At 39.9% G+C, this 12,611-nt stretch overlaps 1 protein-coding gene across 4 annotated transcripts; it reads left to right on the forward strand.

Annotated features, from left to right (window-relative positions):
* Nucleotides 1-326: 326 nt before the first annotated feature.
* LOC105892222 (synaptic vesicle 2-related protein-like) lies at nucleotides 327-12,300 on the forward strand. 4 transcript variants are annotated; one of them, XM_031578205.2, is made up of 16 exons: nucleotides 327-525; nucleotides 1,825-1,985; nucleotides 3,148-3,233; nucleotides 3,899-3,997; nucleotides 4,761-4,832; nucleotides 5,120-5,244; nucleotides 5,542-5,605; nucleotides 6,077-6,202; nucleotides 6,458-6,586; nucleotides 7,368-7,441; nucleotides 7,560-7,636; nucleotides 9,952-10,059; nucleotides 10,144-10,255; nucleotides 10,681-10,762; nucleotides 11,103-11,192; nucleotides 11,305-12,300. In XM_031578205.2, exons 1-16 carry the CDS (start codon nucleotides 467-469, stop codon nucleotides 11,524-11,526), a joined length of 1,686 nt encoding a protein of 561 aa, XP_031434065.1. In that variant the 5' UTR covers nucleotides 327-466; the 3' UTR covers nucleotides 11,527-12,300. The 4 variants fall into 4 exon arrangements, with proteins under 4 accessions (XP_031434065.1, XP_031434066.1, XP_031434067.1 ...); XM_031578206.2 differs by lacking the exons at nucleotides 327-525; nucleotides 1,825-1,985 and adding an exon at nucleotides 2,495-2,693; XM_031578207.2 differs by lacking the exons at nucleotides 327-525; nucleotides 1,825-1,985 and adding an exon at nucleotides 2,736-2,917.
* Nucleotides 12,301-12,611: the final 311 nt, after the last annotated feature.

Genomic DNA, 12,611 nt, shown 5'->3' on the forward strand with positions numbered 1-12,611 from the left:
TGTTCTTTTTGCTTTGGTACAAAAGAACAAGCATTCCTAATATCACTTGATTTTTACATCAGCCTGTGGTAGGCCTGTTAGACCTGTTAGCTGTTTGAAAACTAATACAGGGACTTTTTCAAGGCATCAAATATTACATTTTATATTTGATATGATAAAATGATATGCACAGCATGGGCATGTGCTCTACCGACAGCTGTCCCCGTTTATGTGTGTCTTTGGTGTGTCACCCTCAGGAGACTTAAACAATCACCAGGATACAGGTAGGGGTGTGTCAGGAACAGAGAACCCTCCTTCTCCTCACCACGCAGTCTCAGCCAACTGTGTTACTTACTTCCTCCTTACTGAAACAGGAGAGCATTTGACAAACTGGTTTAACCTGTTGCTGCGTCCAAACCAATCTTAACCTAGTCCACTTACTGTTACTACTATTTTAGGACTTCTGGTCACTCATGCCTGCAGTGAAATGACAGACTGGGGTACCCCTTCAAACATTGGCTACCAGCGATGGAGAGACACAGACAGGTACGTTGATGATGTTTTGCTTCTGGCGAACTGGGTAAAACAGTGGTTGGCCACCCTCTTCTTGAAAATGGGGAACGTGACACAGCATGCCTGGACAGAGATTTCTCTTGTGGTTTTTCTTTTTCTTTTGGGTGATGGGTGGTAATGTGAGTAAGGCTGCCACAACAGGCTGCCACATTGTTTTAATACTGGATGTAAGAGCCAATTTGAAGAAGAGTTTTTGTTGTATAAAAATATTATTATTTAGAATATTGTTTATTTAAATCTGTAAATTCATAATTTCATGTATGGAGAAATATTAGTTAATTCATAGCTGTAAAGTAACTTGATTGGTTAAAAGAATGTTTTAGAATCAGGAGAGAACGGTGGTCATGTGACCAACTTGTGCTTGTTTAGTTTGAGATGGTCAGGTTAAGGAGCAACACAGTTTTTCTGATCGACAATACCAATGTATCGATTTACTGTTATTAAGACCTAAAGAATTCATGTTTTGTTTGTATGTTACGTTTTTGTCAGTAAAAGTTTAAAAGGAAGATTTTTGGAAGATTGGATTTTTTGTCGCGTTCACACTGGTTGCTAGAAGCCTGCTCCATTAGTGGCATATGGAACTAAGACGGAGTGCCACTTACTCTGGATACAAGGGTTGACGTCAAGTCACCATTTCATGCATTCCTAAGCATCAATGCTACATGCATTCTTTGATTCAATAGTTGTTCTAGCATTGCTTTGTGCCATTCTTAGTGCATACACAATCCTGTGAACATGTCCAAAACAAGCTACAAACAGAACAATAAGATAGCATTTCAATTTGACATTTGCAATTAAGTGATGATTCTTTTTTGTACTCTTCCAAAAAAAATATTAGATACAAATACAACTGTAAGTTATACTTACATGTACATTCTAACAGAGCCTTTAATGACATTTAAAGTCAGGCTTTGTCAGCATAAAAGTGTGTCATACGCGACACTGAAGTGCAGAAGACTAACAACTTCTGCTAGGCACTCTGTTCACTGTGTGACATTATGTTATAGAAAAATGTGATGGTCTCTGTGTGTGTGTATTATATATACACATAGTCATATATATATAGATATATAAATAGATAGATAGATAGATAGATAGATAGATAGATATAAATAGATAGATAGATATATGTATATATGTATGTATATATATATTTGTGTGTGTGTTTTGTGTTTGTGTGTGCACATCTGTGCTTGTGTCAGTGAGAAGATCTGAAAGCTCTCAGAACCAAAAGAATCCAGTTGTCACAGGTTTCCTACGGTATGGTTTCAGTGTGCTATTTAGGCCTGGAAGAAGCAGGCTGTCCTCCACCACAGAGGAAAATTGTGGAGATGACGAGCTTTATGTTCAAGGTGTGCCGACAGTCCTGGAGCAGGTAGAACTCGGGGATGGACGACAACCTGTGACCAGGAGACAAGACAATGACACAATTGGTAAGCAACAGCCAATTAGGACAAAATAATGTGAACAAAAACAAGAACAAACTCCAAACCACCCAACAGCGTTATTTGAGAGCTCACCTCGGGGTTATGTGACAAAGAAGGTAAAGAATTAATTTTGAACTTTAGCAGGTATGGTCTGTCATTACCACACATGTAAAATTAAAGGTCTGCTGCTACTGATGATCAACCCAATCACAAGCTGACTGCACATGGAATGTAAATGTGTTTGTTAGTGATGGTTAAACATTATAAAAGCAGGGGGTGACATTTTTTGTAATATCCAGTAGGTGGCAGCAGTATTTATCTGACAGTCATGGCCTACCTTTTTTAACAAATTTAGTTTCATAATTTATTATATGGTTGGTTATAAGTAGACTGATTCTGGCAGGGGAGCCATCAAGGCCTCAATAATTTACCTTTACAAATGTTCTTTTAAAATTAAGAGTCAACAATCAAATTGGCCATTTCACTACCTCAGATGTCAGTATCAATGGTTCCGAGACACCAGCCTTTAAAAACATCAGGTTGATATTGTATTAAAAGAAAGAATATTTAGACCTGCATATGAAATGTGCGTTAAAATGGGTAAAATCCAGCTATCACTAAGGAGATACTGGGAAAATAGGATCAGGCATTTCACACAGCTGATAGTCATTAGCCCTTAATCTTGGGTTGGTTTGGTCAGATATTTTGAAATGGGTAAGTGGATGATTTACTCTCTGCTCTGCCAATAATGATATTAAATTGATAGAATATAATATAATCAAATTCAGTTGATGGCATGAATTGAGATTTCACCACCTGAAAAGGGCTCTTTTAAATTAGTGAAATAAGTCGATGTATCTACATAGTTTAAAATAGTTGTTTAGTTTGACCCACGTATGCTGTGTTAAGTCTGTTTCCGTTGAATGTATGGGTATATGGTAGCTAAATCTTGTTTGTATTTGCTTTTATAGCATGTTTACCATATAACTGTTAGAGATATTTGCCTTACAAACTTTGATTTATTTACATTCTTTGTAAGGATGGCCTGCCCCCTTGTGTTGGAAATGTCATCTCTAAACTTGCAAGGAGATATAAAGGGCTTTCAGTTCAGAAACTGAGTTTAAATGAAACCCAAAACACTTCCTTAAATCTTAATCTGTCCTCACAGATTCCTTCACCGTGGAGGATGCTGTGGAGGCCATTGGGTTTGGAAGGTTTCAGTGGAAGCTTTCTATGCTCACTGGAATATCGTGGGTAAGACACACACACACACACACACACACGCACAACACACACACACACACACACACACACACACACACACACACACACACACACAGTTAACAGAGTCCTATGTATTCAGTAACACCTGTTAGATTTAGGTGAATATCATATATCAGACCATAACTCCACATACCAGACCATATATCAAATGGACCCCCACTCTCAGTTTGAGTGACACCAGACCAGCTGGTCAAGCTGGGTTCCTGGCCTTTATCCTGAGCCATTAGAAGTGATTGTTGGCCTTTGTCTATGAGATGTTTGGAACCATGGATATTTAGCATTTAGATAGCCCTTGGTCAAGCAAGAAATACCCCCCCCCCCCCCCCCCCCCCCCTGCCTAACACACCCTTGTCACACCCTAGTCACAATCCTTTTACCCGAGGTTAACTGTGCTACCCGTCGGAATAAACATATTCTTTCGTTAAGCCGTCTTCCACAAGTCTCTTACTCTGAAGAAGCTAACTTGAACCAAGGAACCGACTCTAGCGTTTTCATCAAGGAATTCGCCAAGAACAGCATACTTACTCTTTCACACCTGATGTCAAATGTGTGACCTCATATGTGACACAATTTGTATAAACGTATAAGGAGAACATGTGTCCATTTTCTGAAATGTGTTTCTATGCTGTGGTCAGATGGCTGACGCCATGGAGATGATGATCCTGAGTATCCTGGCTCCTCAGCTCCACTGTGAGTGGAGGCTGCCCAGCTGGGAGGTGGCCTTCATCACATCCGTAAGTAACGTGTGGTTGTTTATTATTATAATGCTCTCCTAACTTTCATGAGCCTCTTCATGAATCCCCCCCCCCCCCCCCCCCCCCCCCCAACACACACACACACACCTAGGGTTTGGATTAGGCTTTGGATTAATGTTTGATATCATATCAACTAGATGATTTACTTACTATTTGTCTAATATTAATATATTCTCATATAATTGTAATTTATATATCTAACATATTATTAATATTAATAATAATAGTTGCTGTAGTTGTTATTGAGAATTGAAATCATTTTTGTTATTGTTGTTGTTGTTGAAATGTATCCCAGGTGTTTGAATAGGTGTTAATGAGACAGGGGACCCAGAAACCTATGAACATCACAACACTGTCTGTTTGTCGCGGTGACTTAAAAACAGGGTTATATTTAGCTCTATCTGGAAAAAGAACACGTGTCTTGGATTCTGATTAAAACGTATTACTGTGCCCAAATACACTTTCTTTTCAATCGGGCTGAAGATTAAATACTGCTTTTACTCACTACAAGTCCAGTTATAGCTCTGATCAGAGTTTGAATATTATTTTTATCCTGTAGTTTAACTGACAGAGCAAAGTGTAACTTAAAGCTATGGGTTTCCTTTCCAAGGAGCATGAATACAGATAAACGGAATAAACCTAAACTTACTAATACTGTATGTCCCAGATGACAGATGTGTCTACTGTAAAAAAAATAATAGGTGGTGATAGGTGGATCTTCTGTTTGCTGTATTTTCTTTAGGTTGTCTTCATAGGAATGATGCTCAGCTCATCCTTATGGGGGAACATCTCTGACAAGTACGGGAGGAGAGTGGTGAGCTCATCTGGTTATGTTTGACGGAAATGGGAAACACAAACAGAATTATGTGAAGGGAATGTTCAAAATCTACAAAACTATGCAGGGTCTGTGTGTGTGTGTGTGTGTGTGTGTGTGCGTGTGCGTGTGCGTGTGCGTGTGCGTGTGCGTGCGTGTAATCGCGCGTGCATGTATGTGTATGTATGAATGTGTGTGTCTATGCTTTTATGTGTGTGTTTGTGTGTGAGTGTATGTGTTTGGTTTTTCTTAAAGGTATACTTGTGTTTCTGCTGTCGTTGTTGTAGGGACTGATACTGTGTATGGTGTGGACGCTGTACTATGGTTTACTGAGCGCCTTTGCTCCAGTGTACGGCTGGATTCTGATCCTGAGAGGCTTGGTGGGCTTTGGTTTAGGTGGAGCTCCACAGTCGTGAGTCTGCCTCATACTCTGACACTCTTTTAATTAAAATTCTATCTGTAATTTTATTCCAGCCTGTTTTAGGTTTATAAACATAGTTTGACATTTGTTTTTCCTATTTCAACATGATTGATGGGTATTCTATACAACATATACTTTTTCATCCTTCTCGCTAGCTACTGAAAAGATATTTGAAGTGCTAACTTCAAATAGAATCATAATCCATCTTGTAAACACAGTTTGAAGTTAATCATAATGAAATACATGTATAATTGCAGTTATCAATTTAGGATATTCTCTCTCTTCAAGGGTTACCCTATACTCGGAATTCCTTCCATCCAAGTCCAGAGGCATCTCTATAATGCTGATCGAGGTAATGCAAGTCAACAGCCTCTGTCCTTTTCCACGGCCTCTGTCATCAAATGCTTTAGGCCACCTATTACTATACACCAATGCCACAAATTTCTACTCTGTTAGCAGGAATATTGTTTATGCAGTGGCAATATTTAGAGAGAAAATGAAAAACCAGCATGTATCTTTAAGAGTATATACACTTAATCCAAAACATTCATTCAATGCCCACCCAAGCCCACACCATTTCTAAACCAGTTTAAAAGATGTGTTTAAAGAATAACAATTAAGCATGTTGTAGGGTAATGAATCCATGTTTATGTCTGATTCATTATATTTATCAAATGCACTACTGTGCATAACTATACGTATATACCAAGTGCACCTACTGTACATACTGTATGTGAAAAAGTTACATTTAATATGAATGACTTGTGAGCCATTAATATATCTTTAAAATCACCAGTGATCTCCTCTCTCTCTCTTCTCGCAGGTGTTCTGGGCACTGGGTGCGGTGTTTGAGGTGCTGTTGGCCATGTTGGTGATGCCCACCCTAGGGTGGCGCTGGCTGCTGGCTTTCTCCACAGCACCTGTTGTGGTATTTACCGCACTGTGTTTTGTAAGTATCAGAGCCCATTATCAGTGTTGTTTTATGACTGCTCACCTTATCATATAGATAATTGTGAGCCCGGACCTCAACAGGTTATTCTGAAAATGCTTCATAAATGTGAATGCCTTGACATAATATGATTTGTCCTGTGTGTCCAGCAAATACAGTTGTTTTTAGTCTTCATTCAGTCTGCTGTTCATTGTCTTGAAGGGAAAAAGACGTTTGACCTTACAACATGTAATATTGTGCCTGTCTGTGTCCCAGTGGCTTCCTGAGAGTGCCCGGTATGATGTACTGGCTGGCAACAGTGACAAGGCTCTGGCCACTCTGAAGAGGATAGCAGCAGACAACGGGACAGAGATGCCGAAGGGGAGGCTCATAGCGGACAGACAGGTGAGGGTCACCTTGACACTGGGGTGCAGGGTTAGGGTACTGTAAGGTTTAAGGAACTGTAGGGTTAGGGTACTGTAAGGTTAGGGTACTGTAAGGTTAGTATACTGTAGGGTTAGGGTACTGTAAGGTTAGGGTACTGTAGGGTTTAAGGTACTGTAGAGTTAGGGTACTGTAGGGTTAGGGTACTGTAGGGTTTAAGCCTAAGGTACTGTAGGGTTAGGGTACTGTAAGGTTAGGGTACTGTAAGGTTAGGGTACTGTAGGGTTAGGGTACTGTAGGATGGCTGAGACACGCATACGATTATGATCAAACTAACATGTCCCCACACTGTAGAGTGATGGTAGGATCATCAGTAACATGGTATAAGTGAGATATATTTGTCTCCTAATGACCTGATGTACATCATTATATGACAACCGTGTGACAACATGCTTCTCCTTTGTATAAACAATAATAATAATAATAATAAAAAAAAAATAATACGAAATATTATTATGGATGAAATCAGTAAAACAGACTGCTATGCTGTGTGAAGTTATCAGAATCACGTTTATTGGCCAAGTAAGTTTGCACAAACAAGAAATTTGACTCCAGGTTAATTGGCTCTCATTGTATTTACACAGAATATACAACACAACACAACACAACACAATACAACACAACAGCACAACGGTCTAAGAATCTAAGAAATATATACAGGGAGGAATGGATACAGGATTATTCTGATTGCGTATTAAGGCTCTTATTGCGTGTGCTTGATTTTCATGTTGAATTCATTCAGGATGAACGTGGTAAGATAAAGGACCTCCTGACTCCTGAGTACCGCAAGACTACTATACTGCTTTGGCTTATCTGGTAAGTCTGTCTGGTCTACTTCATTGTATTTTCCATCCATGGTGTTTCTCCGTGCATAAACTGTATCCCAAAATATATCTACATTCAGGACTGATCGTCTTATGATGTGCCTCTGCAGGTTCTCCAATGCTTTTGCATATTATGGTCTGGTCCTACTAACGACAGAGCTCTTCCAGGCAGGTGACATATGTGGAGGTATGTTTGGTATGCTGGTGTCTGCTGTTCTTGTCCTGTTCTTAGTAATTAGGTCCTCCCAAAATACCTATTGCCATTAATCCCCTTAATGGAGTTCTACTGGGTGGTTCACAGACTTTTGTAGCAAAGTGCTTGCGCACTTTCTGTGTGTGTCCACAGAACACAGTCTTGTTCAAATAAAGACTCACCATCACTCACGACTGGTCCTGGGCAAGAGTATCCTACTATTATTTATAATGAAGCACTTAGATAGGCTAAGTAGTAAATCTATAGGTACAATAATTTCAACTCACTTTCAGCAATGATAACCTAGGCAGTGGGCAGTTAAGGCAAAGAGGGCCCAAATAGACTGTTGCTCCGCGGTCTGCGTTTTACACAGGTGGTGTTTAAAAACCAAAAAAATGGAAATGGTGTATGCATTATGCTTTCCCTTCTAGAGAGGGCGCAAAACGTCACCGCTTGCGTTTTAAACAAAGATTTCTCTAAATTGCGTCAGTGGATTTTGTTCACTCTTTGTTATACATCTTTCAGGTGTGGTAATGTATTGTAAAAGTGCAAAGGTGTGTGAATTGTACCAACGGCGTGGATAACTTCAAATGGAGTGAATTGAAGTCAATGGGCACCATAAACCTAAGAATAGCTGGGGGGCAAAAATAAAGTGCAGGATAGCTTGATACCTGTGAGTCAGGTGAAAGTAGGGATGCTCTAGGCCTATAGGCCTGTTAAACCAACAACTATTTCAGAGTTGTTTGCGATTGTAACTTTATATGAAAAAAGCTCACAAAGTTACCTGCTGAAGATGTGGGGCTCATTTATACATGGAATTCCTACGTCTGTAAGCGGACACCCCCCAGCATTGTGCTGAGCCAATCATGCTTGCGTTTAGAATCTTGCGCATATTATGAATTAGCTAAATTATTTTGACTAAATTCGCTTTTGGTCATGAGCGTCGAACTTTGCTTTTTGCCAGTCGCATTGCCCATCAAATGAAATCAGGGCCCATGGTGTCTATTAACAACATGACCAAAGATAGGTTTCAATAAACTCCTCCAAACGCTGTTTTAAAAGATAAGCAATTTGTTCATGCACATACTTCAGTCAAGTTGCCCTCCCAGAACTGTATGCGGAATGTAGGAAAAAAGTTGAGATGGAGCTGAAAAAGCCACAATAACCAATTTGTGGTCAAGCAGGACAACCGAGTCATACCTTAAGTCTCACCGTACACTTTATAAATGATGACTTCCAGTTGAAGAGTCGCTGCCTGCAAACGTCGTACTCTCCTGTTGGCCACATGGGAGGGAATATTGCCCATGTACTTAGAGAGTGGTTGTTCAGCTGGGATCTGTGGAAGAGTACCAGACGTGCATCACCACTGATAAGGCATCAAACAATCATTCAACAACACCCTGCATCTTCTCAAGGAGTTTACAGATGCCCTCTCTGGTGAAGCGTATGTGTCATACCTGAAGCCAGTCCTGCATCTCCTGAAAGCATAAACTGTGGCTGAAAATGGCGAGAAAATTACGATAGACCTTACCAAGACAATAAAGTCAAGAGTCCTTGGCTACATGGAAGATAAGTACAGCCACACAGGAGCTTCTGGGCATCACTTTGGTCCTTGATCCAATATTAACTACATAAGCACAGAAACCACTGTCCCAGACATCCAAGCAAGAGTGAAGCTGGAAATGGAACATATGCAATATAAGTTATTGCATTTTGATTACATTGATTGGCAGTTTTTAAGTGTTTACATAGAATGCCAAGTTGCTCAAAATGCCATGACATGGCAAAACCACAGACGCTGTGCTTCAAAGTGCAGCCCAGGCAGAGCCAACCACTGTGAAGAAGGAAAAGCCATCATTGGGCAGTTATCACAGCTTTTGTGATAATTGTTCTATGTTTGATTGTTCCATGTGCCAATAACAAAAAAACTAAATACATGTTGGAAGCAATTCATATCTTGAAGTTCTCATCCTTGCCTCTGAATATATTCATTATTATTTTTATGGTATCTCGTGTGGTAATGCTGCATTACATGTTTTAAATCTATATCACAGTGAATTTTGAACTGAAGCTTGGCTTTGAAAAATGATCAATCGCAATTGCAATATCTGTCAGAAAAATCACAATTAGATATTTTCCCTAAATTGTTCAGCTGGTGTTCTGTGAATGCCCATTACATCTTCAGGTTTATATCTGTATGTGGAAGCGATTGTACATAGAACATTTACTTATTTGTTGAACTTACTCAGAGTCTATGTTTGGTCATGGACAACCAGAACCGCGACTAAATTATATATTTTTGTTTTTAGTGAACACAGCCAGAGCCAAAGTAGAACCGAGTTGCAGTTTAGAGTGCTCCTACCTCACATTCGATGACTATAAGGACCTCCTTTGGACGACCCTGGCTGAATTTCCAGGTATGCCCAATTACACACACATATATAACCAAACTAAACCTGATTTGAAGTACCCTCTTAATTAAAAGTAATCAATCTGTGCAGGCCTGTTGGTAACCCTCTGGGCGATGGACTGTATTGGTCGAAGGAAAAGCATGGTAATGTGTTTCGTGGCATTCTCTGTGTGTATCCTGCCCCTCTACGCCTGCATTGGGAGGTCAGTACATTTGCTCACCTGAGATTTATTTTAATTTATGTTTACTATTGCATGTAAAGGACATGACCAAGGGATATTATCACACATCTACATCACACATCTACAAAGTATGTCATTGGGAAATGTATTGATTCAAATAACCAGGCGGTGGCTGAGGTTTCTGTTAAGTCTGTCTTATCAGCCAGTAATTCCTGCTAAGCCTATAAGAACCGTGTTTACTTAGTGCTTAGTTATGGCACATACTTTAATTCTGCACAGATGCACATACTGTATGTATAAGATATCTCCATTTAAAGCAACTATTCTTACTCGTTTTCTCAGTTTGAGCTGCTGCAGATGGTTGAAATACAGGATATTAAGTTTATTTTGTACATTAGCTGAATAGTAGTACATGCATAACTGTTTCTCCTGCTCTGCAATGACAGGACAGCTCTGACAGTTTTCATCTTCATTGCGAGAGCTTTTATCACGGGTGGATGGCAGGCAGCATACGTCTACACACCTGAGGTAATCTAGTGTTCAGGCAGCATACGTCTACACACCTGAGGTAATCTAGTGTTCAGGCAGCATACATCTACACACCTGAGGTAATCTAGTGTTCAGGCAGTAATCAATCTCACAGTGAGACGTACACTGTTGTAGAACCACTATCTCAACGTGTTACAGAAAACACCAGCCAATTAAATCTTCTCTCCTTGCGTCTACCTCTCAAGATAGTTGTTGATAGCTGTGGCTCTTTGTAGGAGAATATTTGCAAAAGAAGTCAGATATACAGAGTCTGTTTTTTCAACATTGAAACTTCATGCCAAGAAGATAATCAACAGTAATCATGTTCTCCCCTCTGCAGGTTTACCCAACTGTAATAAGAGCTGTTGGCATTGGAACCAGCAGTGGCTTTGCCAGAGTTGGTGCTCTGCTTACCCCGTTTGTGGCACAGGTACACAACTCTAGAAAATAATTACTTAAACTAAACATGTCAACTTATCAGAGGAGCCACAACCTATTTCTCAACTGTCTTCATGTTATTGTTCTTCTTTTTTTTTCTTCAGGTGCTGTTGAGGTCATCTGTTTACCTGACACTGTCCGTGTACTGCGCTTGCTCTTTACTGGCCGCAGTGGCAGCTTGGGCCCTGCCCATAGAGACAGCAGGCCGAGCCCTACAGGAGTCCAGTCAGCTTAATAACAACAACCAGGACACAAACACATCCAGTCCGCAAAAAGCCTCTCAGGCCAGCTATGGCTCCCAGAACGGCCAATCCCAAGGGCCATGATGTGGGATCATGTTTATAAATCCTCTCTTTCGTTATTCCTCTGCTCTACATCCTGGTCCAGTAGTTGGTGATGACAGTATGGACTGGAGAACAAACAATTCTGGGAACATTAGTGACACTGCTGCTGTGCTAGTCATAGGCAGATGATCAGAGGTTGGACATATGGTGATCAGAGATTGGTGTGGATCTTTGCCAGACTGAATCTGTATCTATTCTAGAATGAGTTTGTATCTGGACTGTGATATTGTACTTGACACACATACATTGCACAGCATACTGTGGTATGCCTCTGATTTAACTGGTCTAGCCGGTATGACTCTTCACTTGACTCACAGAACATTCAGAACATTCAGTGTTATTCTTATTCCAAATCTTCTGTTTATTTATTTGTGTTCTGTTATGATATTAAATGAAGTCAAACTTAGAAACATTGACACTAGGGTATGCATTCAGCTTTCAGTAACGTTGTTGTTCCTGTTTACAACGACACATTAAAACCACCCTCAATCCATAGGGAGTAGGCCTACACATTCTGATAGAACATGCCGTACCTATAAGTAACTTTGAGAGTGTCTGCTCAATAAATCTATATAAATGTAATGCAACAACAAAAAAACAAACAAAAAACATTTTGGATGTGTTTCGTAACTGACATTGCTTTCTTAGCCATGCAGCACTTTGGCCTATTACCGAGACGCTATATGAACAATTTTCGCTTCAGAAGTTTTCCAACAAATCCTATAAACAACATAGGCTACTGGCGTTCTAACCAATATTGATCATCAACAATGAATTATCTTTACTTTTGCTAATCACGACAGATCATTGTGACCGTATGCTTTAACTGTGAAGCTCATGCTTTCTTTAGATCATTAGGATTTTGGTTTTCATCAGGTATTATCACGTGAAAGGCTTAGTGCTTTCTTCATATTTTTTGTAAAACAAAACGACCATCATCCCCTTTTTCTCATGGACAGCGTTTATTCCGCTCCACATGATGCGCAGATATACTTTGAGCAGAAAGGTTATGTTGATGCCGCGGCTTGACATTTAAGAAGTTGCAGGTGGCTTAAAAACCAACACCA

Source organism: Clupea harengus, chromosome 12 (genome assembly GCF_900700415.2).
Source record: "Clupea harengus chromosome 12, Ch_v2.0.2, whole genome shotgun sequence".
NCBI lineage: Eukaryota > Metazoa > Chordata > Actinopteri > Clupeiformes > Clupeidae > Clupea > Clupea harengus.

Coding starts and splice junctions, on each gene's coding strand:
- LOC105892222 (XM_031578205.2), top strand. CDS start 467: ATGACAGACTGGGGTACCCCTTCAAACATTGGCTACCAGCGATGGAGA. Junction 1,986..3,147: donor ACAAGACAATGACACAATTG/GTAAGCAACAGC, acceptor CTGTCCTCACAG/ATTCCTTCACCGTGGAGGAT. Junction 7,442..7,559: donor ATACTGCTTTGGCTTATCTG/GTAAGTCTGTCT, acceptor GTGCCTCTGCAG/GTTCTCCAATGCTTTTGCAT.